This window comes from Entelurus aequoreus, linkage group LG08 (genome assembly GCF_033978785.1).
Source record: "Entelurus aequoreus isolate RoL-2023_Sb linkage group LG08, RoL_Eaeq_v1.1, whole genome shotgun sequence".
NCBI classification, from domain to species: domain Eukaryota; kingdom Metazoa; phylum Chordata; class Actinopteri; order Syngnathiformes; family Syngnathidae; genus Entelurus; species Entelurus aequoreus.
Genome location: NC_084738.1, coordinates 29933346 through 29960790, shown reverse-complemented (window position 1 = coordinate 29960790; position 27445 = coordinate 29933346). Strand labels below are relative to the sequence as shown.

General features: G+C 39.3%; 1 protein-coding gene across 1 annotated transcript in view; it reads left to right on the top strand.

The window, feature by feature from the left end:
* Positions 1–809: 809 nt before the first annotated feature.
* ubald1a (UBA-like domain containing 1a) overlaps positions 810–27445 on the top strand; it is a 42001-nt gene continuing 15365 nt past the window's right edge. The window contains exons 1-2 of the mRNA XM_062056229.1: positions 810–1100; positions 1394–1453. Of these exons, the coding sequence (XP_061912213.1) occupies positions 993–1100; positions 1394–1453 (168 nt within the window). The 5' untranslated portion in view covers positions 810–992. The remainder of the gene's footprint in view (positions 1101–1393; positions 1454–27445) is intronic.

Below are 27445 nucleotides of genomic sequence, written 5' to 3'. Positions count from 1 at the left end.
ATTGATAGCATGGATTTTTTTTAAATCTTACAATTTGTACACCAGTGCCTTTACTCATCATTTCCCACGCTACAATAGGTGGAGTAAATATTTTACACGTCGGCGCTTTAACAAAGGAAGTAGTATTACAGGAATTACGTAATCCTAATTATTCGTTCAGTTACCGCATCCTGTTGTTCCATTTGTTTGACGGGTTGTCGTATTACACAGCTAAAAAACTACTTTTAAAACAGTATGGGTATGTTGAATTGATTTGAGTGTCTCCTTAAGACAATTTTAGGTGACATACCTGTTTATTAAAAAAAAACCACACATGCTAAACAATGGTGTTTTTGTGAATCGGTGTATTGTGCACTGAAGATATACACAAAAATGAATTTGTCAAGGACAACACAAAACACAAACAACGCTGTTTTGTACACGCATGTCCCTAATTAACTTGGAGCGATGCAATTGGCAATGGCGGATTTGTTTACCATATTTGGCAAGGGAGTAGAGCAGCGATCAAGATGATTGGTCGAGAGCGGCCGTCATTCACAAAAAAAACAGCCTTCTTAAAGCTCACAAACAAAGTGGGTGCTCATGGGATATGTAGTCCAAAATAACGCCCTGGCGTGAGAATTTCGATCCGTTGTGGGATTTTATCGCTTATTGTGATGCATGTTGAACAAACACTAGTTTTTGGCGTACTTTTTGTACATTTTGTTGTTTGTATGAAAACTAAGACGGCTTTTAGGTGGTTTAATTCGAAATGCCACAGCCTTAGCCTACAATTCCCTACTGGCGATGCTCGTATTTGATTGGCTGCCGCCTTCTGTCAATCACAACGGGGTCCTTCCTCCACCGCTCCTACAGTAAATATTTGTGTTTGCCCAGCCGGCTGTAATGGTGGACGAGTGAGGGGAAGGAAAAACGGAATCCAACTCGAGTGAGGAAAGAGGAAACGGTCGAAAGTCTGAGCCGCCGCGACTAGGACACAGGCTTCGTCGAAAATGGATGAACTTAAACATCAAGTCATGATTAATCAGTTCGTCCTGACGGCGGGTTGTGCGGCGGACCAAGCCAAGCAGCTCTTGCAGGCGGCACACTGGCAGTTCGAGGTAACAACGAGGGGGAGAAAATGCGGTCGTCAGCCATGCTGCTACTGTTGATGTTTGCCCGCTGTTAGCGAGCCTCAGCCTGCTAGCCCCGCTTTTGAACACGAAACTTTACATCTATGATTTCATCTACTGCATAACAATAATAACCCCACACATGCCAGGAGTGTAATTACGCAACGGCACACCTCATTTAAAAAATGTCAGTAAAGCGCGTGTTTCGCCATCTACCCGTCCTGTTGCGAAACGAGCCCACCCCTCAAAATGTCTTATAACTTGTGTTTGTTTCATTCTAGACTGCCCTCAGTGCCTTTTTCCAAGAAACAAATATCCCCTATGGCCATCATCATCAAATGGTGAGTTCTGGGGAAAGTAACTCACACTTTGTATTTTTTACATGTGAAAAAAGGAGGTAATGCGTCTTTTTTGAGTATTAAGTTTCGTCATGTTTCAGAACGGGCGAGTACAATCTTAGGCTGGGAGAGGTGGTGTGTTACTAACAATAACAAAGCACATGGCGGCCATGTTGTGAGCTGCCATAAATACTGTAAACACACACACACACACAGGCAGTCAGCCACACTTGTCTCACTCACAAGGGCTAGTTTGTTCCGCAGCAGCTGAGTATAACACGTTTCAAGGGTGAAAATGGAAAATATGAATGGTGTTTCCTGGAAAAGAAGAAGTGTTCTCTCGTAATAGTACTGCACTTGTATTTGTCTCACATGGCCGTTGCTACCCCCTCATATGACACATCAGCGACCTTCAGCGGTAGTAGACACATCATTGTGTGGTAAAGTGGAAGACATTAGACCTAGGTAAACTCGGGCTGCACCATTCTGCAGAGAAAAAAAAAGTATCTCGCAATTTTTTTTGCACCAAGTACCACCTCAGAAAACACTTTGCTCACCAAATACCACCATAACGATCAACAATAAAATACAGTAGCGTAGTAGGCCTCAATAATAATTCAAAACAAAGCAACATCATTTTGTGGTAAAGTGGAAGACATTAGACCTATGTAAACTTGGGCTGCACCATTCTGCAGATTAAAAAAAGGATCTCACAATTTTTTTTGCACAGTGGTTCTCAAACTTTTTTCACCAAGTACCACCTTAGAAAACACTTAGCTCTCCAAATACCACCATAACGATCAACATTAAAAAACAGTAGCTTAGTAGGCCTAAATAATCATTAAAAACAAAGCAAGGGTTTTATTTAACAATTATATTTAATATTTTTGGCCAGTTGGCCATTTTACACAAAGTTTGAACAGCAACAGTGTTTGAATATGTAATTAAGTGATTCTTTGGTGTACCACTAGATATATATGCGTACCACAGTTTGAGAATCACTGTTCTCTGACAATTTTTTCACATACCATGTTGTTTTGTTTTATTAGATTCCTCGTTATATTGTTCTATTTTTAAGAAAAGTTCCGTCAATCTTCATGAGATGTCCTGGAAGGACAGTTGATTGGTCCTTTTTTAGTAGAAATTAAGAGAGACAAAGACTACGTTTACACTGCTGGCCAAAGAGGACCGAATCTGTTTTTTTTTTTTTTTTTCAAAATTTGATTTTTTTCCATCTGACTGTGGATTACAAGTATAATGTGGTTTTTATCAGACTCCAGTATAAACGTGCAAAGGCCCGAATGTAGCCCCAATATGGCCTCGACGTCACTTGCATGGGCAGTTAGATACAGTAAAAACAAATTAAGTTGACTGGATTCCATAAAAGAACAACGGAAATGCTACTACTACTATTACTTTGCAAAATAGTAGCTGCCACACCTTAAAAATTAAAGTTTTTTATATGTGAAAATACATTAAAGTAAAATAATGTATGAATGGATTTATAGTGTAATATGTTTGGGAGGGTTCGAATCTTTTTACGGCTGTTAAGTAGAGGAGACACGGACATCACCGTAGAAATACGTTAGTTTTATTTTTAAACCCACTTACGTAGTGTACCTAACATGTAAGCAAATACGCCACAGTGTACATGTCATTGCCGGTCTTTCTACAATCGTCACTATTTCTTCAGAATCAAAGTGTGTACATACATATATATATATATATATATATATATATATATATATATATATATATATATATATATATATATATATATATATATATATATATATATATATATATATATATATATATATATATATATATATATATTATGTATGTATGTATGCACTTTATATATATATATACATACATATATATATATATATATATATATATATATATATATATATATATATATATATATATATATACATATATATATATATATGTGTATGTATGTACATATACATGTAAATGTACTTAACTGCTAGGCTCTAGGCCTGTATGTGTATGTTAAAGTTAAAGTACCAATGATTGTCACACACACACTAGGTGTGGTGAAATTTGTCCTCTGCATTTGACCCATCCTCTTGTTCACCCCCTGGGAGGTGAGGGGTGCAGTGGGCAGCAGCGGTGCCGCGCCCAGGAATCATTTTGAACTCACAACCTACCGATCTCAGGGCGGACGCTCTAACCACTAGGCCACTGAATAGGTATTAGGGTTGTAGGGTATACCGGTACTAATAAAGTAGTGCGGTACTAATGATTTAAAAAAGGTTCTATACTATACACATAGAATATAAATATATATATATAGGGTATACCGGTACTAATAAAATATAGCGGTACTAATGATTTAAAAAAGGTACTATACTATACACATAGAATATATATATAAAAAACATACATTTATTACATGTAGCCTATTATTTGTGCAACATTGGGGAGTAATGCACAGAAAATTTGTCCGCCGAAAAAAGACTTTGCTCGCCGGAACAACACTGCGTAAACCAGATGTTGTGATGACGTATTCACTTCCATTGGCGAGCTGTGTCTTTTCCTGCATACACGAATGACGTAGCTTGCCCAAAGATAGCGTAAGAGTCGCAATTAGGTCACGTTACCGTTTTGACCCATTTCACACATTCAGATTTGAAAAGGTCAGATTCGGACTACTTCCTGATGTGACCCAAATCTTATATGAAAATATCAGATTTGAAGCACTGTGCAGCATTTTGACTGGCAAAAAATATCCAATCCGTGCCACCCAAAACAATTAGATTTGGTGTCCAGTGTAAACAGGGCCACAATAATCCATGGCCGGAAAAAATATGGCTGTCATGTCATTTACACTAATGCGATTGCTTCTACCTCAAACTAATGAATGTTAGTTAGCGCACCTCGTCCGCCGGGGCAGAGGAGTCAACTGGTAGTCGACGAGTTTAGCTGGGGTAAGCTTAGACTTGAGTATGGGAATCCATGCAAACAACAGTGTTTGTGATGCATCTTTTTAAGTACAATTGAGAAGAAAAAAAATGTTTAGAAAGTAGATCACAATTCAGTGCTTCTTGTTTGGTTGGGTTTACATATTAGTAATCTGCTTATTAGTCATCTGATTACCCCTTCACCTCAAATACACAAGCAGCAAGGTGTTTGGCCTTAACTTGATTTTGATCACTAGTTTATGGTTTTATAGTTTTAGCAATAACAGAATGCTGCTTGTCATCACTATAATTCTGTTTACCCAATTAAGTGATGTATTCTGTATTCATTATGCTCCTCGAAACCGTACTGACATGTGTGGTGTTGTGTTTAAAGGCGTGTTCCTGCTTAACCACTAATTCATGTTCACTTTTTTGTGGCTTATGCGAGCGTGCATGCACTTCTCTTCCTGTGTGCTTTACATTCGTGTATTCTGAGCTTGGACAGGCAGATGTTTTTGTGTGACTCACAATAATCGTTCAGTAGGGTGGCTTGTCCAGCCTTCTTGACGCTTATTCAGGCCACAGTGTTCATCCTAGGGCTGGGCGATATGACTAAAAAATGTATCACGATATAAGTGTTTCATATCAGTCGATATCGATAATTATTGATAAAAAAAAAAACCAAAACTATTCTAAATAAATACCAGGAGAAAAAAGGCTGAATTTAAATACTTTTATTTTAAATATAACTTTTAACCTTTAGAACGAGGTCAGCATTATGAAAAACAGTCAGATAAATGAAAATACTGGTCGATGTGCAAATATTGACATTAAATAAATGCTTAATCCAACAAAATGTGCAAAGTATTGTAATTAAGAAATTAGTAGTGTACAACTCAGGCTTTAAAGCCATATTGGTAACAATATATGCAAATAAATAACAGTCACATTAAGCAAGCATAAACAAACATGTCTTACAGAATATTTTTAACATCGGAATTAATTTGCGTCTGAACATCTGTGACAAAACAAACCTGTTACCCTCTTCAGTCATTTATGGAAAAATCAAACCAACTTCAGTATCTCCTTTTCCACGGATTCCCTGCACATTGTGTAAAGCTTAGGAATAGCTGTCTTGGAAAAGTGCTTTCGGCCAGGTAGAACATAACGGGGGTCGAGCACGTGTATGAGATTCTTGTACCCAGACTTCTCAACTATGCTGAGCGCTAGCATGTGCTTCGCTAATTGATACACCACTGCATCCGTTATTTATTTATAACGTTTTGAATTTTTGTCGTATGGCATTGCTGCCGAGTAATACTGTCTGCGGCAACAACAGACCACCATCGAGACGATGGTGGTCTGTTGTTGCCGCTTTGGTGCTGTTCCACTTGCACCGGCTGATGTAGATGGATGTGGCTGTTTGATACTGCTGTACTCCAGCGGGTGAGAGCGGCTCAGGTGCTAAAATAAGTTTGTCGTGTTCCCAGACTTGGTCGGGACGACGACCTTGCAAAGTTTGCAGACAGTATTACTCTGATTCGTATCGGATTTTAAAAAATCCAAAATACTGCCAAACTGGTGACTCGACGTTTCCTTTTTTATTTACAATTTCCTCTCGTACTGCCGCACTCATATTCCCGTTTCGTTTCACTCCTCGTCGTCAGCTAGCCGTTGTTGCTTTTTTTTTCTTCCTGTTAGCATTTCCCAGAATGCCTTGCGGTTCAGGCTCGGCCGTGATAGGTGGAGAGGCCAAAGCCCTTCCTCTGCCTACACCCCCCAGAATGCCGTGCGGTTCCGGCTCTGCCTTTCTTCCTATTTTTTTTCTAACAGAACTCAGTGAAATTATCGAACGTTTTATCGACCCCATTTTCTATTGATATTGATCACGTGTCTATCGCGATATATATTGTTATTGTTTTATCGCTTTAACCATCATTTTAGCCAAAGTCAGCCAGCTCAACTTTGTCTACATCAATTCAAGTACTTTTTAAAGTAGCGTCAATTTGCAATGCTGTAAAAAAAAGGGCACAATAACAAACAGGCTCAAACACACACACACACACACACACACACGCAGAGAGAGAGAGACAGATGGGTACCAATGTGTAAGTATCATAAGGTTAAACATACAAGCTATTCAATAGCCAACATTTTAAGAATGATTCAAAGATACAATTCTACAAATAGTCTATTAGAATGCTAAAACTGCCAAAAGTTAATCAATAGTCGATATACCAGTGTGCAGCTTTTTAAACAAAATACTGATTTTCTTTTTGAGGAAGTTAGATTTGGTGTTTTGTTGTTTGTTTTCATTGCTGCTATTTTAACAGGTTTTTTTAATACATAAACAAGGTTAATTGTTTTTTTTTTTATTTGTCTTTCCTTTTTTTTTAAATGGACAACATTTTAATACTCTTAATTTTTGTAACAGCTGAATGAGCAGCACAGTTACAGTAAAAATACATATTTATGAATCAGTCATCTTTGTTAGTAAGCACATGCCTAAAGTAGCTTAAGCTTAATTTAGAAGTCATTGGAAAATTTAGAGCCATTACATTTGTGTACACTTTATTAATTGTTAAAATAATCGTGGACAAATGTCAATCAAAATAATTGTTACTTGCTGCCTTATACTGTACATTAGATTATTAAGATTTGAACTATTTTATTTTTAAACCAATATAGGTGACATTCAAAGCAGCCCTATGTAGCAGCTATCACCATCATTAGGAGCTTTATTATTTTGTGGTTCTGTTTAACTTCTTTTAGCAGTTTGTAATACTGGTGGACAAGCAAGAAAACACTTTTGTTAGTACCTGCGCCTGTGCTAATGTTACTGTTCAGTGGTATCCATTGCCTTTGAAAACACTATGGCACATGATCACACAATTAATAAAAGAATGGGATGTAACGATATCAAAATCTCACGGTACGATATCATGGTGTTAAAGTCACAGTACGATATTATTGTGTTATATGTCAAAAAAAATGGCTTAAACATGCTATGGTGTATAAAATGAAATGGCAGAAATGTTTATGATAAACACACTTCCTGTAATTGAACACAAACATAATGATAAAATGTTCTAATCATATCTATCACTCCAAACATATATTTTTAAATGTGAAAGTAATTGTTCAGGAACATCCACAGTGTCTCAACTTTTACTTTCTGAGAAACTGTGTCCTCTACATTGGACATTTGTTCTATCAGTTTGGAAAATGCAGTTTTTCAGTAAAGTTTACTCGCGTTTTATCAATCAATCAATCAATCAATGTTTATTTATATAGCCCTAAATCACAAGTGTCTCAAAGGGCTGTACAAGCCACAACGACATCCTCGGTACAGAGCCCACATACGGGCAAGGAAAACTCACCCCAGTGGGACGTCAATGTGAATGACTATGAGAAACCTTGGAGAGGACCGCATATGTGGGTAACCCCCCCCCCCCCCCCCCCCCACCCCCCTCTAGGGGAGACCGAAAGCAATGGATGTCGAGTGGGTCTGACATAATATTGTGAAAGTCCAACACATCAGCGAAAGTCCAGTCCATGCATGGTGGGGCCAGCAGGAACCATCCCGAGCGGAGACGGGTCAGCAGCATAGAGATGTCCCCATCCGATGAACAGGCTAGCGGTCCACCCCGGAGCAGAGTAGAAAAGAAACGGCAGATCAACTGGTCTAAAAAGGGAGTTTATTTAAAGGCTAGAGTATACAAATGAGTTTTAAGATGAGACTTAAATGCTTCTACTGAGGTAGCATCTCTAACTTTTACCGGGAGGGCATTCCATAGTATTGGAGCCCAAATAGAAAACGCTCTATAGCCCGCAGACTTTTTTTGGGCTCTGGGAATCACTAATAAGCCGGAGTTCTTTGAACGCAGATTTCTTGCCGGGACATATGGTACAATACAATCGTCAAGATAGGCAGGAGCTTGACCGTGTAGTATTTTATACGTAGTATTTTATACGTAAGTAGTAAAACCTTAAAGTCGCATCTTAGGTGCACAGGAAGCCAGTGCAAGTGAGCCAGTATAGGCGTAATATGATCAAACTTTCTTGTTTTTGTCAAAAGTCTAGCAGCCGCATTTTGTACCATCTGTAATCTTTTAATGCTAGACATAGGGAGGCCCGAAAACAAAACGTTACAGTAATCGAGACGAGATGTAACGAACGCATGGATAATGATCTCAGCATCGCTTGTGGACAAAATGGAACGAATTTTAGCGATGTTACGGAGATGAAAGAAGGCCGTTTTAGTAACACTCTTAATGTGTGACTCAAACGAGAGAGTTGGGTCGAAGATAATACCCAGATTCTTTACAGAGTCGCCTTATTTAATTGTTTGGTTGTCAAATGTTAAGGTGGTATTATTAAATAGATGTCGGTGTTGAGCAGGACCGATAATCAGCATTTCCGTTTTCTTAGCGTTGAGTTGCAAAAAGTTAGCGGACATCCATTGTTTAATTTCATTAAGACACGCCTCCAGCTGACTACAATCCGGCATGTTGGTCAGCTTTAGGGGCATGTAGAGTTGGGTGTCATCAGCATAACAGTGAAAGCTAACACCGTATTTGCGTATGATGTCACCTAGCGGCAGCATGTAAATACTAAAGAGTGCAGGGCCAAGAACCGAACCCTGGGGAACTCCGCACGTTACCTTAACATAGTCCGAGGTCACATTGTTATGCGAGACACACTGCATCCTGTCAGTAAGATAAGAGTTAAACCAAGACAAGGCTAAGTCTGTCATCCCAATACGCGTTTTGATACGCTCTAATAAAATATTATGATCAACAGTATCGAAAGCGGCGCTAAGATCAAGAAGCAGCAACATAGATGATGCATCAGAATCCATCGTTAGCAATAGATCATTAGTCATTTTTGCGAGGGCTGTCTCCGTAGAGTGATTTGCCCTGAAACCGGATTGAAAAGGTTCACAGAGATTGTTAGACGCTGAGTGTTCATTTAGCTGCTGTGCTACAATTTTTTCGAGGATTTTCGAGATAAACGAAAGGTGGGACACCGGCCGGTAGTTTACCAGGAGATCAGGATCGAGGTTAGGTCTTTTGAGTAGAGGATGAATAACCGCTTTTTTGAATGCTAGGGGAACAGTGCCAGAGGAAAGTGATACGTTTATAATATTTAACACTGATGGACCTAATAATACAAAAAGCTCCTTGATAAGTTTCCCAGGAATTGGGTCAAGTAAACATGTTGTTTGTTTTGTCCAATTTACACATTTTGACAATTCCTCCAATGTTATTTCATCAAAGAGAGAGAAACTATTTTGGAGGGCAGTGTCCGTCTTATATACAGTCGTATTTGTGTTAATAGAGCCCAGTTGTAGCTGAGATGCATTGTCTTTAATCTCTTTTGTAATGACTTCAATTTTCTTATTAAAGAAATTCATAAAGTCATCTGCTGAGTGGGTGGAGCTACTGGGAGGAGTCCCTTGTTGGGTTAGCGATGCTACTGTACTAAACAGAAAGAAAAAGGATCATTTTTGTTGAGGTGGATGAGATTTGAGTAATATTTAGCTTTAGCTGAGGTAAGCATGCGTTTATAAGTTATTAAACTATCACACCATGCTTGATGGAAAACCTCAAGTTTAGTCGCACGCCATTTGCGTTCCAGCTTTCTACATGATAATTTCTGGGCTTTAGTTTCTTCTGTAAACCATGGGGTACGCCTTTTAGGGGCCCTTTTTAGCGTTAGCGGTGCTACACTATCAATGGTGTCGCGTAGGGCGTCGTTGAAGTTGTTAGTGAGGTTATCAATATAGAATTGGGAATGGTGCCATTACCGAAGGCAGTAGTGAAGTGAAGTGAATTATATTTATATAGCGCTTTTCTCTAGTGACTCAAAGCGCTTTACATAGTGAAACCCAATATCTAAGTTACATTTAAACCAATGTGGGTGGCACTGGGAGCAGGTGGGTAAAGTGTCTTGCCCAAGGACACAACAGCAGTGACTAGGATGGCAGAAGCTGGGATCGAACCTGGAACCCTCAAGTTGCTGGTACGGCCACTCTACCAACCGCGCTATACCGCTCTTACAGTAGGTCAGTAAGAGTCGTCGTTGTGGCAGCATTAATGTTGCGGCTGCTATAGTAGTTGTTATTATTATTATTAGTTTGTTGACAATGAGTCAGAACTTCGAATTTTATAAGGTAATGATCGGACATTACTTTAGTGTACAGGAGTATCGTAACTTTAGAGGTGGTGACACCCCTGACAAGCACTAGATCTATCGTATTACCGTTGCGATGCGTGGGTTCATTTATTATTTGTGTAAGACCACAGCTATCAATTATAGTCGGGAGCGCCACGCATGGAGGGTCCGATGGGGTATTCATATGGATATTAAAGTCCCCCATTATGATTATATTGTCGGCGTGCGTCACTAGATCAGCAACAAACTCTGAGAATTCACTGATGAAGTCCGAATAGGGCCCAGGGGGGCGGTAGATAACAGCCAGGTGGAGAGGCAGCGGTGTGACAAACCTCAAAGTGAGCACCTCAAACGAGTTATATTTATTATTTAGATTAGGTGTAAGATTATAGTTTTCATTGTATATTAGTGCGACACCCACTCCCCTTTTAAGAGGTCGGGCAACATGTGTATTGGTATAGTTAGGAGGAGATGCCTCATTTAGCGCAAAAAAATCGTCTGGTTTGAGCCAGGTCTCGGCGAGACCAACGACGTCAAGTTTGTTGTCTCTAATGACTTCATTAACTAATAACGTTTTGGAAGATAATGATCTTATGTTTAAAAAGCCCATATTATAGGTAGTGGGCTGTTTTGAGGATTGTTTGTTGAAATTATCCGAAGTAGCAATATTAATAATGTTGCGTTTATTATGCGTAGTGCACTTTAAATAGTTTCGACCATATCTAGGAATTGATACGACGGGGATATTCAGATTGTTTGCTTGATGTTGCGATAAACTGAACGCATCATAGTTAGCTACCTCAGTACAATGTATGTCTGCCTCTGACACGGTCACAAAAGAGAAAACATTATGTGAGTTGTGTTTTATTCTAAGAGAATTGCTATGTGTGCAGGGATTATCCAGCCTGGCGCCGGCTAGTTCTAGTTTAAATGGCTTCTTACCCGGAGACTCCACACTTCTTTGGTTAGCTTTTCTCTTTGTTGTTAGCCCCCCTCGGCATCCCCGCTTCTGCTTCCGCTCGCACCGCTTACGTCGTCTCCATTGGCGGTCACCGCTAGCAGTTGACTCCGCTGCTACAAAGGCCGCTCGATGTAGCCCGCGAAGTATTCCCATGCTAGCGAGGAGGTCCACCGTACATGCATCTTTCAGTCTATAACGACCCGATCCATCCACATCCAGAATTGTCTTATCGGTCGTATGTGATCACAGAGTGTTCACGCTTTGAGCCAGCCATGAAATTGACAGAAATGACGGGTGTTTTTTGCCAAATCGCTCTACACTCCCAAGAGCGTTAGCATAGCCGCAGCATAGCCATAGCCATGCGCCGCCATTCGTTTTAACTTTTAATAATGCAAATACCTCACAAATTGACATGTGGCTATGCTGGCTTTATAATATTTAGGGGGATAGTAGCTTATCAAGTAGCTTCAGTGTCTAGCAGGTGTTTTCCCTCGGCACGGTGAGCTTTGACCAGGTCTGTTTTGGCCCACAACGCTCGAGACGAACGTGCCAGAGGCTATGTTTTCTCTAGTGTTTGTTTGTCTGTTTGTTAGCAACATAACTCAAACAGTTATTAGAATTTTGAAAAAAAAAATTCCTCTTATCTCTTACGAAGTGGAACACACTTTACTTCCTGCTTCCTCTTTCTCTCCCCTTTACGGCGCTCCACACCCGCACATTGCAGTCCCGCGCCGCGCAGATAATTCTGAAAGATGCAGTTCATATTAGGCAAAAGTGCCAGAAAAAAAATACACTCACAAAGTTTTTGTTTGATACCATAACGCATCCACGGTGTACTGTGCGATAGGTCGTGTGAGTATTGAAAGAAAAAAGTAGCACCCGTGCGAATACAGATTTTAACCCTTTAATTAGCCTTTTGTTCCTAAAATAAATCAATCCAAATTTGATCAAACCGGAGTAAAATTTTCACCCATCTGCATAACATGTTTGAAATTAACTTAAACCATAACATAACCAAATGGACAAGTGAATGACGAAAAGTGTCACTGATCACTGTGTGCGGTGAATGATGTATGTGTCCCTCCCTCTTTCACCATGCAGAGAGGGGCTGGAGCCCTGCTCCTACTAGCTCACACACTCAGTCTTCCAACACGAAAGAAACAAGGTCTTAGTAGGAGGAACTGGTCACCAACTGCACTGCGCGCTAGTAACTACTAGATTCCGCTGTAAGGCTGAGCGGCTCCCATAGGCTCCATTGTAAGTGGAATTTATGATCGCATTTATTTAATATTTAGAATGCATTAAAAACCATTCGTCGCCATGTCTGTAATAGGCAAAACAAAAAAAGTGCAGCTCCCCTTTAAAAGTCAATTATTTTCAAGTTGCTGCTGACATTAAAACATGTCCTCTTAAACCAGGACACTTTATTTCACACTGTTTTTTTGTGAGCTGAAGAATTGGGCATAGCTAAAAAAAAATTGGAGATTATATATGACTCCTTATATTATTTTCAAGGCTTTTTCTTTTTTCTCATCTCAAAACACCTCTTAAGTTGGGGTCCCATTATGCAAAACCTACTTTTCTTACTTGTTGTAACCTGTTATTGTGTATTTGGGATCCTCATCAGGCGTGAACATTTACAATCAAGGCATGGTGAAAATATCTTATGCGGGGGGATTCTGCCTATTTTGGACTGGTAGCAGTTAACCCACAGCGATCGTTCTGCCACACAATACCTCAATGCCAACAAGGGGAATTTACACTTCAACGACAATCCTAACTTTGACAGTTAGGATTGCTCGTTTGCATTAAAACTATCCAGATAGGGCGAAACCATCCCTGCCCAGGCACACCCTTCTGGCTTTTGGAGTATAAATGTGTGGGGTTTTGGCACCAGCCGCTGGACTAGATCTGACCAATCTAAGTCCATGAGCACGAACTGATGAAGCCTACTCGGATGAGCGGTGAAACGTCTTCCAAGACAAACCAAGCAGTCCAGTTGCGATCAATTGAATGCCCTGAGAAAACAAGCAATATATAATTTTCCTTCATTGGGTTTCATCATCGACATGATGTTGTAGCACAGCCGATTTTACATAAATTTAAATCGGCTGACTCACGCAAAAATGTTTGGGTAAATGACTACCATTTGTGGATAATCCGCTGGCGTCACATTTGAACAAAATTCCAAATGGAACGTTTGGATGAAGTAAGAAGAAAGGCTAGATTGTTTTATAAATATCTCTGCAATGCCTCAACGGTTTAATTTTAAATTTCCGGGACTTATGCAGATCCCCAATACACATAGCAGGCACCATCATGTAAAAAAAAGTTGGTTTTGCATAAAGCAGTTCTGATCTGAGTGAAAAGTCTAACCAATATTAAGTAGCTGAAGGTCGCCATAGCAATTAATAAGTTGTTGTTTAATAAAAGCTAGTGTAGTGTGTGTAATCTATTCAGCTCACTGTTTTGTTCAATGGATTTGAACCATGGCAACCAAGACGGTGTGGGTTGTTCCAAAAGGTAGTGTAGTGTTCACACACTGCTTTACCAGTAAGCGCTCTGTGCCTTGTCTGTCAGAGCCCTTCCCTCTGTATTACATTTATAAAAGTCATCTAAGGTTAGCTGGCACACACACCAGTACAAGTACAACTGTGAATACTGGTAGGATCTAGTTTGCTAAATCCCCTGCCATCATTTCCTTTTCCCTAACAATCCCCCATCCAGGAGGCTGCGTGTGCTTGAGCATGCGAAAAGAGCTGCCATCACTGCACAGACTAGCTGTCAAGAATGTTTGTTTTTGTAGCACATTTTACATAAACCCACATGTGGGACTGTTATCTTTTTTTTGGCATCATAAGATAACATCAGTGTACGTTGATAGACACTTTATACTTGGCTTATCCTGCCGTCCTAGTTCTTTTCGCATACATTGCACCCACAAAACACTCACAAGATGAAACATACTCACACCTTCAGCCTTTTTCTGCGAGAACACAACACTCCTCTTCCCTTTGTTATAGATCGGACAAAAAAAACAACCAACCTGTAAGAATACATTATTTATCCATGTCTCCTTAGAGCAACGCGTAATCATGCAGTGCCATTATTGAGTATGTTTTATGAATTGCATTGCATCAAATTCAATGAAACCAACTTTTTAAAACACAAGCACACGTTAATTCAATCATATTGGACTTTAAAAAAATCGGTTTACGATATGCAGACTATTCAATTGGAAGCCAGAATCAAATTGCAAGTGGGAGTGGGCTTTCTGCACATGCGGAAATCTCTACTAAGAACTAATGTTGCCGTCAACATTAAATTCACAAGAAGAATAAAGCAAGTAGATGGGGGCATGTTTACACAATAAAGTGGTGCAGAAATCACAGCAGTCATCCTATAGCAGATACAATTAGCTACGAGCGTTGAGGGGGCTTGTTCTCTTGTCGAGAAGCCCAAACAGCTGCAATGGCCAAAGTCTAGCATTTCTGGTTGATCAATCACCATTGAATTAGAAGTATTGCATGTATACTGTGACTTCACCAGTCTGATTAGTGTGCATGTAAACACACTGATTGTCTCAAAGCGGTCAATATGCACAGAAGCTACCTTGTTTACCCTCACTAAAAATTCATGAGGAAGTGTTAGCGCTTCTTTGGTGTCCTGCTGTTTTAATGCTAATCCCTGTTTTAATGCTAATCCCTCTTATCAAATACAAACAAATTCTCTCTTACCTAGCCCTTATTTCACACATGCACCATAGTCGAGAAAGTATTGACACAACTGGTCATTACACTTACCAGAAGCGCATAGAGGATAGCCGATTTGCAGGCAGACAACATGTCAAAAATAACTTTCAAAACATTCAAGGAAAATGATGCATGTCCCCCTTTCCCATGGAATTTGTTTCCACTTTATATTGCATAGACATAGTATTAGGCATGATGTAATATATCTGTGTGGTGAGGTACATTGTTTGTTAACAACCTAACTGGACTGAGGGAATGTGGGTGGCATTAATTATTTAGTATGTATAGGAACCATTTTATGATACATAGTCGAAATATTAAAGGCGTACTGAAATGAATTTTTTTTATTTAAACGGGGATAGCAGATCCATTCTATGTGTCATACTTGATCATTTCGCGATATTGCCATATGTTTGCTGAAAGGATTTAGTATAGAACGACGATAAAGTTCGCAACTTTTGGTCTCTGATAAAAAAAAGCTTTGCCCCTACCGGAAGTAGCGTGACGTAGTCAGTTGTTCGCTTCCTCATATTTTCCTATTGTTTTCAACGCAGCTAGAGCGATTCGGACCGAGAAAGGGACGATTACCCCATTAATTTGAGCGAGGATGAAAGATTCGTGGATGAGGACGTTAGAGTGACGGACTAGAATGCAGTGCAAAACATATCTTTTTTCGCTCTGACCGTAACTTAGGTACAAGCTGGCTCATTGGATTCCACACTCTCCTTTTTCTATTGTGGATCACGGATTTGTATTTCAAACCACCTCGGATACTATATCCTCTTGAAAATGAGAGTCGAGAACGCGAAATGGACATTCACAGTGACTTTTATCTCCACGACAATACATCGGCGAAGCTCTTTAGCTACTGAGCTAATGTGATAGCATCTGGCTAAAATGCAGATAGAAACAAAATAAATAAATCCCTGACTGGAAGGATAGACAGAAGATCAACAATACTATTAAACCATGGACATGTAACTACACGGTTAATAATTCTCAGCCTGGCAAAGCTTAACAATGCTGTTGCTAACGACGCTGAAGCTAACTTAGCAACCGGACCTCACAGAGCTATGATAAAACATTAGCGCTCCACCTACGCCAGGCAGCCCTCATCTGCTCATCAACATCCGTGCTCACCTGCTCATCAACACCCGTGCTCACCTGCGTTCCAGCGATCGACGGCGCAACGAAGGACTTCACCCGATCACAGATGCGGTTGGCGGCTAGCGTTGGCTAGCGCGTCTGCTATCCAAGTAAGTCCTCCTTGTTGTGTTGCTACAGCCAGCCGCTAATACACCGATCCCACCTACAACTTTATTCTTTGCAGTCTCCATTGTTCATTAAACAAATTGCAAAAGATTCACCAACACAGATGTCCAGAATACTGTGGAATTTTGAGATGAAAACAGAGCTTTTTGTATTGGCTTCAATGGGCTACCAATACTCCTGTTTCACTGGCTACGTCACGCGCATACGTCATCATCCAAAGGCGTTTTCAACCGGAAGTTTAGCGGGAAATTTAAAAATGCACTTTATAAGTTAACCCGGCCGTATTGGCATGTGTTGCAATGTTAAGATTTCATCATTGATATGTAAACTATCAGACTGCGTGGTCGGTAGTAGTGGGTTTCAGTAGGCCTTTAACCATACTGTAGCATATAATAGGAAGATCATGAATCTCTTGTAATATTATCTATTGTCTCTTGCAAATAACATTGTTTGCTAGCTAGCTTTGCACACAAACCGGCAGGTGTGTTACTGTAAGCGAGGGTCTGACGATGTTGTGAATAACATGAAGGAAGGAAGACAGACATGATTTCGGGAGTCTCTTCAGTGACATCCAGCTTAGTTTTACTGTCAGACATTACCAAAAAATACCAACATCCAAAAATCTTCTAACGGGCACATTTATAACAACATTTAATATTTACGTATTTTGATAATTCCAAGCTCATGCAATACATTAATTTCAAAAACACATCACGCCATTTGCTTTTTTTCCTGATTACTGCTCACTGCAGACTTCATGAGAGACAACAAACATGATTAAACATCTTACTGAGCAATGTCTGCTGTCATTAGGATGCAGACTGCTATGATGTTCATATTTTCTCGTTTAGATGAAGAATGACCATAATCCTCGTGAATAAACTAATACTTGGTTAATATTTAAATCACAAAAATGTAAATAAAGTAGGGCTGCAAAAACTTATCGATTAAATTGATTAAAATCGATTATAAAAATAGTTGGCGATTAATTTAGTCATCGATTCGTTGGATCTATGCTATGCGCATGCACAGAGGCAAAATTTAAATTTTATTTTTTTATTTAATTTTTCAAAAGCTTTATTTATAAACTGCAACATGTACACACAGCTGAGAAACAATAATCAAAATAAGTATGGTGCCAGTATGCTGTTTTTTTCAATAAAATACTGGAAAGTATAGAAATGTAGTTTGTCTCTTTTATCCGATTATTAATCAATTAATCGAAGTAAAAATCGACAGATTAATCGATTATCAAATGAATCGTTAGTTGCAGCCCTAAAATAGAGTATTGTTGGCAGTATTTAGATGGTTGGTTTTAATGGGCGGAATAAAGGACCTTCCTTTAGCTCCGCTGTAAGCAAATAATATTTGGCTTTATACAGACGCAGAGCTTTTGTCTACGTCATGCTCCTAAACTGAAAAAATAACCGATAAAAACTATACAGTGATCATATTGTAATGTTATTATAATTTATAACACGGACTATAAGTCGCAGTTTTTTTCATAGTTTGGCCGGGGGTGCGACTTATACTCAGGAGCGACTTATGTGTGAAATTATTAACACATTACCGTAAAATATGAAACAATATTATTTAGCTCAGTCACGTAAGAGACTAGACGTATAAGATTTCATGGGATTTAGCGATTAGGAGTGACAGATTGTTTGGTAAACGTATAGCATGTTCTATATGTTATAGTTATTTGAATGACTCTTACCATAATATTTTTTCCTTCTTTATTTAGGGACGGCGTGGCGAAGTTGGTAGAGTGGCTCTGCCAGCAATCGGAGTGTTGCTGGTTACTGGGGTTCAATTCCCACCTTCTACCTTCCTAGTCACGTCCGTTGTGTCCTTGGGCAAGACACTTCACCCTTTGCCTCTGATGGCTGCTGGTTAGCGCCTTGCATGGCAGCTCCCGCCATCAGTGTGTGAATGTGTGTGTGAATGGGTAAATGTGGAAATACTGTCAAAGCGCTTTGAGTACCTTGAAGGTAGAAAAGCGCTATACAAGTATTACCCATTTATCATTTATCATTTATTATGCATTTTCGGCCGGTGCGACTTATACTCCGGAGCGACTCATACTCCAAAAAATACGGTACTTCATTCACCTTAATGAAAATAATATATTCTTCATCTCAGTATGTTAATGACTGAATTAATGAATTACATATTACACAACTGTTGTGTATACTAGGGCTGCAACTATTTAATAGTCAACTAATTGACAATTTTAACAATTAGTCGACTATTCAGATTACACCTATCCAGTTTCGACCTTTTCATTCATGGGCTTTTAAATTTAGCCTTAGATATTTTTAGGCATGTGCTAACGAACTATAAAGTTGACTACCGTGTTTTTCGGACATGTTATTTTATTATAAAAAGGTCAGTAAATGATTCTATATATTTGTAAACGCTCTGAAGTGGGAAAGGGGTAGGATTAAATAAGCTTTGCTTCTTCCTACTCCTTTTCGGACATGATGTAAAGTGAAATCATATGAAACTGTGTGATGTATTATACTGTTCATGTTCGAAATAAACTAAAGAAAGAAAGAAAGAACAATAATGGTAGTAACTATTTAAAAAGATATATACATTTTGTTTCTCAATCCATGTTCATTCATGTTTACCATTGTACTTTAATTGGATTGTAAATAAAACTTTATTCTAAAAATATAACCAAGCCAAAAAAAAAAAATTACTCATTTCTGTAAGCAAAAATGTAACTTAAATAACAGCTGAACAACTACAAGTGCATTTTTTCCCCAGTTGGAAAATCGAGGTTGTGTTGTCTTTTTGTTTGTTGCCATCACGTGATTATTACGAGAACATTCTCTTGTTCGTCTGTGTCAATGTGCGTGTATAATATTGCCCATCCAATTTAAAGCTGAAATATTACAACGGGACAGTTGCTGTCTGTCCTTTCCGCGTGTGTGTGTGTCTGTGTGAATCTGGTGCCCCAATCTCACCCCACCAAGACAAAGGTTGTGAATGACTGAAGAGAGGGCTCACTGCGTTCAGTTAATTCTACTGTTAAATAAACGCGCTCAGACGCTAAGAGCGATGCAACGAGTGTAAAGTTAAATTCTATTAGAAGGGATGGAATTAGGTTTTAATCCCATGTAATAGGTTGATTGGTAACACTAAATTGGCCCTAGTGTGTGAATGTTGTCTATCTGTGTTGGCCCTGCGATGAGGTGGCGACTTGTCCAGGGTGTACCCCGCCTTCCGCCCGATTGTAGCTGAGATGGGCTCCAGCGCCCCCCGCTACCCCAAAAGGAATAAGCGGTAGAAAATGGATGGATGGATCCCATGTAATTTTTCATGGATGTTGTCTGCCTGTTTTTAGATGTTACCTAAGTATCTCTATGGGTATTTAAAGGAAAAACAATTGTTCTTGACATTGTGACCACAACATTATATGCATTTCCATGGTGACTTATTCTCTATGCACAGCCTCAACAAATTAAATAATAATCTTCTTGTGAACATAAATAAGGAAGTAACCCAGCTGTATGACTTCCACAGCTTGTCTGGAAACATGTGACCACCACCTCAGCCCATCATGTGATTCAGCCGAGAGACAAACTAACTTGGTGACAAAAGCCTGCTTTAATTCCTGCCACAGTAATAGCCATTAAAGAAAATGTGGCGAGCGCTCATGTGGTTTCCTGGCAATAAAGTCAGGGCAGAGGTGTTCAGAGATCCACTATTTTTAATAGGTCAGTAATAAAAGACAAGCATCATTTCAGCCAAAACAGATGTACTGCAACTTCTTTTAAACATTGATTAATTATATCCAGTTAGAAAAACGTACTAATGAGATTTCTCATCCGGATTGTATGATAAATGTCAGTACCAAACATTGTTGTCAATGACCGTGACTTTATTGGGCTGTATTTGCCGGTCATCACTACCATAAAATAACACACAATGTCAATTTAGCTCATTTATATGAAGGTCAAAGTGCAGTTTCTACTGTCTTTGTACAGTACAGAAGCAGACATGTTGTAATGGTTTCTGTAGCTGCCACATTTGTCGGCTTGGTGTGTACAAATTCAAATGTTATTGTTGCGTTGAGGATTTTCATCATGGATATATGGAGTTTGTACTGTGCCAATGCAGAGGATTGCAGATGTAATTTCTTATTCATAAATCATGATGTGACCACATCGACTTTCTGCTCTCATTGTTTCTGTCTGTCTCAACCACCTTCTGTCTGTTGTCACTCTGTGTGAGAGACAGAATGGGTAGGGGATGGTGGGTGTTATATTGTCCACTGGGGAGAGAAAAAAAGGAGATTGTTTGGGCCAATACGTCTGGCTAAGTGGACTAATGGCAGGCCAATGCCAGGTATTTGGGCTGAGCCTGTGGGTTGACAGTACTGCAGACAGAGCACAACAAAAACTCTAATGTTAAGTATAGTTTATGTGATCTGATTTGATACAGACTTTTTATATACACATGATAATACCATGGGTGTGAGTGAGGTAGTGTGTATTCCAGTTTCCTACACCCATGTCAGACCACATCAGAAGACACTAGGACTGCGCTTTGCTTGTTCCAGCATGTTTCCCTGCAAGTTTCCTGGAACACCGCTTCCCAGAACCCTAACCACTTGCAGAACGATTTGAACACACACACGCATCTTAGTGGAAAGACTGTGGGTTTCAAACTTATTCCTGCAGTCCTTAAGTACATGATGTGGTCAGGCAAGTAAATGGCTTCTAAACCTAAGGAAGCTTGTCTGATTGCAGCATGTGTAGTCACATTGTGTCTCTATGACTTGTTCTTCTGGGTTTTCATTAGCACACTGCTTGGCTCTGGTCACCTGACTTTTCAACGCTGGCTCATTGAGCTGTAATCCTACTATTCCTGTACTGTCACGTTCACAGGCTTAGTTCACCCCTTTCCTGCTTTCCTGGATCACACCTAATATTGTTATAACCAATTTACAGTACATTTGATTTCATGAGAATAAATAATGATATTGACAATAAGACTAGCCTGTTCAGGTTTAGACAGGTAATCCTTCAATTGTCAATCTCTGTCTTGATGACCTCTACCCTAGTTTACGTTGCCAGCTTTTTTTACCTAGACAACATTTTTTGAGATATGAGTGGGCCACGGCATCTATTGTTAGCATGGTAGCCATTGTAATATCTACTACAGAGGGCAATAATTGCTCCATTTAGCTGCAGTTCTTCCTGTTGCCTGTTTGCTCGAGTTGACTGCTCTATTTCCCTTAAGTTGTTTCACTGTACATTGGCAAAAGCACAATGTGCACTGGGTAATGATCAACTGTGTGCATTTGTATGTTTGTGTGAGAGGGGTTTCAGTTACTTGAAGTTGGTTAAGGTGCAAGGAGTGAAGGGTTAGGCCTGGCAAGAGGAGGGGATTGTCACTTGAGTTGTCTAAAACAGTGGTCCCCAACCTTTTTGTAGCTGCGGACCGGTCAACGCTTGAAAATTTGTCCCACGGACCGGTGGGGGGGGTATTAAATTTTTTTTTATTTATTTTTATTTTTTTACGTAAATAAATACAATCATGTGTGCTTATGGACGGTATCCCTGCAGACTGTATTGATCTATATAGATATATAATGTATATATTGTGTTTTTTATGTTGATTTAATAAAAAAAAAAATTGTTGTTTTTTTTTTTATTTCTTGTGCGGCCCGGTACCAATCGCCGGTCCGCGGCCCGGTGGTTGGGGACCACTGGTCTAAAACATTCAACAGCACCTGTTGGCCTCTGTTACATAGTTTGTGAAAGAAATATCTCTTTTAGACATTTTGGAATCGTTAAAAAAGTCAGCTTCTTCCCCCACACATTATGTGGACTTGTGTCACTGGCTTGTGCCAAATTTTGTATTTGTGACCCACTTCATAATTAGATGAAATATGATGAGATGGCGACTTGTCCAGGGTGTACCCCGCCTTCCGCCCGAAAGCAGCTGAGATAGGCTCCATAGATGCCCATATTTGCTGTACGGATTTACTTTACAAAAGAGAGAAATGTGGGATAGAAAGTAAAATAAAAAAAGAAGACAGCGGGAGAAATTGTGGGTCAAGAATTGTTTTTAAAAATGTGGCGCAGAGTCAAAAACTTTAGTGTAAACACCTGGTTTACACCAACAAGGATACAAGTTAAATATGTAGAAGCTGATTTAAGTCAGTATTTTTAAATAATTTGATCAAACAAAAACCTACCCGTTGTAGTGTCAGAATTTTCTCAACAAAGACACTTTTAAATGTCACATGGATAAGAATTAAATATGTAGAAGCTGAAATAAGTCAGTATTTTTAAAGAATTTGATCAAACAAAAACCTACCCGTTCCGTTGTAGTGTCAGAATGTTCTCAAAAAAGACACTTTTAAATACGTTACATGACTCGGGATCTTTCTATGTGGAGTTTGCATGTCCTCCCCGTGACTGCGTAGGTTCCCTCCAGGTACTGCGGCTTCCTCCCACTTCCAAAGACATGCACCTGGGGATAGGTTGATTGGCAACACTAAATTGGCCCTAGTGTGTGAATGTGAGTGTGAATGTTGTCTGTCTATCTGTGTTGGCCCTGTGATGCGGTGGCGACTTGTAGCTGAGATAGGCTCTAGCGCCCCCCGCAACCCCGAAGGAAATAAGCGGTAGAAAATGGATGGATGGATGGATGGACACGAGGACATCTCCATTGAGAGAATCCTATAGAGGTTAATTAGTGTTTTTGTTATCAAAGCTTTATTGTTACTGAATTGATGTACCTTTTTTTTTTTTGCCCGTGACCCCGAAGGGAATAACGGTACAAAATGGATGGATGGATGGACACGAGGACATCTCCATTGGGAGAATCCTATAGAGGTTAATTAGTGTTTTTGTTATCAAAGCTTTATTGTTACTGAATTGATGTAAGGCTGAAACGACGCGTCGACATAGTCGACGTCATCGGTTACGTAAATACGCACAAAAACGGCGTCGACGCGTCGCATATTTACGTCACACTACCGTCATGGCGCAAAGCAGACGATGCGAGCGGTGCGAGCGAGGGGAAAAAAGCACGCCAAGTCGTCAAAAGTGTGGGAGTATTTCAATAAACAGCCTAATAATGTTGTTGTATGCACACTGTGTCGAGCGGAAATGGCCTATCACAGCAGCACAACGGCTATGAACGAACATTTGAAAAGAAAACACCCGACAGCGTTCTTGCCATCACCATCAACTAGTCAATCGTCCGCGTGAGTATACGTTGTCATCATTACACAAAAACATGAATGTGTCATTTGTATCTGCGTTGTAAATTCATAAACTAAAGCACCGTTTCGCCCTGAGAGGCGCGTTTGGCGTGCCTGTTCAGTGTTTACAAAGACGCGCTCCTCTTTAACGCTAACGTTAATTAGTTGTGCAAATACCTTTTACAACATTAACAGTTACATATACTATGTACAAACGAACAATTAACTTTCACTTTAATCATACTATCATCATCATCATCGGTCTTACCTCTCAGTTCCAGCCACATCGACCCCTTCTGAGCGCTGTCACGCCAAATTTCTTCCCCCCTACAAACCCCCCCCCCCCCCCTCCATTTACTTACTGTTATTCATTTCCGCATATGTCCACGAGTCAAATGTGCATTCAGTCAGGAATATCCTCAAGTTAATGTGTCCGATTAATACAGACGTTTTGTTAACGCTATATTATAAAAAATAAAAAACAATTTACAAACACAAGCTATGGGATGACGTGACCGGAAGTAAATAGGGGGGGTTGGGGGGGGTTTTGTAGGGGGAAGAAATTTGGCGTGACAGCGCCTATTTTCAGCTGCTGGGAATATTGTAAACAAAAAAAGAACCAGCCTCACCCCAGAGCATGTAGACATGCTAACCTTTCTTCATTACAACTGTTAGTTACTCACTGGAATGAGTAGAATTGGTTATTGTGTACTGTGTTGGACTGGATGTTTATTTTGCACATTTTAAAAGCAATACTTAATGTTTATAGTGCTCCAGAATATTTAGATTGTCACTTTTTTGTGCTGGATGTTTATCTTTATTTTTGCACATTTTAAAGCAAAATAAGCAATACTTTTACTTTTGAAATGCTTATATTATTGCAGAATATTAAGATTTTCACTGGATGTTTACTTTTATATTTGCACATTAAAAAGAAAATAAGATACTTTTAATTTTGTTAAATGTTAAAAGTTTTAAATGTTTACATTGTTACAGAATATTTTGTCATGTTGTTGTCAATGTTGACTGAGTGGCCATACTTTTTTTTTTGTAAATAAAAGCCATGCCTTTTGAAAAAACTGGCCTACATTTATTTTTTCATCTTCATTATAAATAAAAAAATAATCGGTAAAAGGAAAAAAAATCTATAGATTAATCGAAAAAAATAATCTATAGATTAATCGAAAAAATAATCTATAGATTAATCGATAGAAACATAATCGTTAGCTGCAGCCTTAAATTGATGTACCATTTTTTTTGCATTTGATATTTGTGAACTGAATTTTAATTTATTTTTTACATCAAAGTATGTTGACACTTTCATTAGAGAAAAAAAATTGATTGGCAAAATGCTTTTCAATTAGTTAAATACAGTGTTTTTAAAATTCAATGTATAAAATTCAGTGCAGAAATATTAGTTTCTTCAAAACTCAAAACCCACTTCCGGTAAGTTAAGACTGACGCAATCTAACCAACCAGTGAGGTGTCAAGTTTGCAGTCACATGACACTGGTTTTGTAAAGCAGCTGCAGAGAGGCAGTTTATGCAGCTACACTCTACAACAGACCTGGGCAAAATAGGGCCCCTTACGCTTTTCAATCTGGCTGGAAGTTTCCAAATTATTTTTTAAACATTTAACATTAAAACTGTAGCTGACAAGGAAGTGCAGTAACATTTTGAAATTACCGTAAGTCTTGAACAGTAGAAGGTATTCCTATTGTTAGAATCTGCGCTTTTTGATTGACATATGCGTTATTACGATATTAATAGAGACTATGTCAAAGCAGCTCCAGGCAGACAAGGCACAAAACAGTGGGTGGGTTTTGTTTACAGAGCAGCCAGCCCGAGACGTGAGTGTCAGACACGGAAGCTGATTTCTACAAGTTTTGCAGAAAAGTGATTTATTGACCAAGGTTGGGGCCCGGGGGGGGGTTATTACCATTTGCATCATATTTCACTGTTATTGTAACATTTTTGTTTTGTTTTGCTTGATTGTAAAATATGTTGTTTTATTGTTCATAAGTTAATATTAGGGATGTAACGGTATTATAAATACCGCAGTATTTCGGTTTGAGGACTTCTCAATAATACTGTGACGTGTGACGGTATCAAACGAAAACTTGGTGAGTGTAGTTTTTTCTGGCGTTTTGTAAATAAACTATATCTCCCAGAATCCTCTGTGCAGAGCGGGCCTGACAAGGTGGGGGCGTTGAACGCAATAAGCAGGAAGTGAAGTGTGTTCATACTCGTCGTAGGTAAAAGGAATTGTTTTTTGCACATTAAATCTTTCAATAACTAGTTGAGTTATGCTGCAAACTAGGGCTGAGCGATATGGCCTTTTTTTAATATCTCGATATTTTTAGGCCATATCGCGATACACGATATATATCTCGATATTTTTGCCTTAGCCTTGAATTAACACTTGATGCATATAATCACACCAGTACACACCAGTATGATGATTCTATGTGTCTACATTAAAACATTCTTGTTCATACTGCATTAATATATGCTCATTTTAAACTTTCATGCAGAGAGGGAAATCACAACTAAGTATATTGACCAAAACTGTATTTATTAAACAGTTATTAAGCAGTGGTACAAACATTTGTGTCATTTCCAAAACAGAAAGTGCAAGATTGTCAGAGACATTTTAAAACAAGCTATTAGTGCACTTTTGTGCATGATGTCACTAAGATGACATATCAAAACAACACTAAATTAAAGTGCACTTTTTATACAGAACGCCACTACAATAGTTTAAAACAAATAAAATGCACTTCTGTGCATGATGTCACACAAGATATTTCAATAACTGTCAAATAAAAATGAGCTGCATAATAGGAAATCAAATTGTGTACGTCCTTCGCTATGTGGTAGGTTACTGCGGACGTTATCTCCTTATGTCGTGGACTATTTTTTTCATACGGTGTTGATGTGGAAATGGTTGCCTCGGCATTTTGTTGGTGTGGCACCGAACGGAGATGTTGACATGCGGAGTAAGCACTCTTCATTCTCTAGCGGGTGACCTTTCAAATGATGCTACATATTAGCGGTAATGCTACTTTTTGTAGCAACGCTTTCGCCCCACACTTGACAAATTACGGTTGTCTGTTCGACATATTCCCACTTGAAGCCAAACCACCGCCAGACGATGGACCCCGTGCTGTTTTTCTTGGGAATTAATTCTTCCTTCATTTGTTACCAGATTCGCACCTTCTTTCTCTCGTATTACCACTCGCACCACAGCTAACTTTAGCCATGCTGCTGCCTCTCTGCTCCGCGAGGGCGTATACGTATGTGACGTATGTAAGAAGGTGCGCTCGTTTAAGTCTCTGTGAGAAGGAGAGACTAGAAAGAGTGAGAAAAGCCTGTAGTGTAATGCCTGCAGCTAAAAGCAACTGCGGGAGAACGTATACTTGAATATCACAATATAGTCATTTTTTATATTGCACAGAGACAAACCCGCGATATATTTTGAGTATATCGATATATCGCCCAGCCCTACTGCAAACAAACAAGCCCAGGCCAAAACAATACCTCTTTGTCAGAGCTAAGAAAGTGTGCGTTCTGGAAAGCGAAGCGTAAATGTTCTTGGGAAATAGGTGCCGACTAAAAAGCTAGCTTGCTTCTCTAGTAAATGAGCAGTGTCACCAGTCCTTGAGTTTATCAAAGT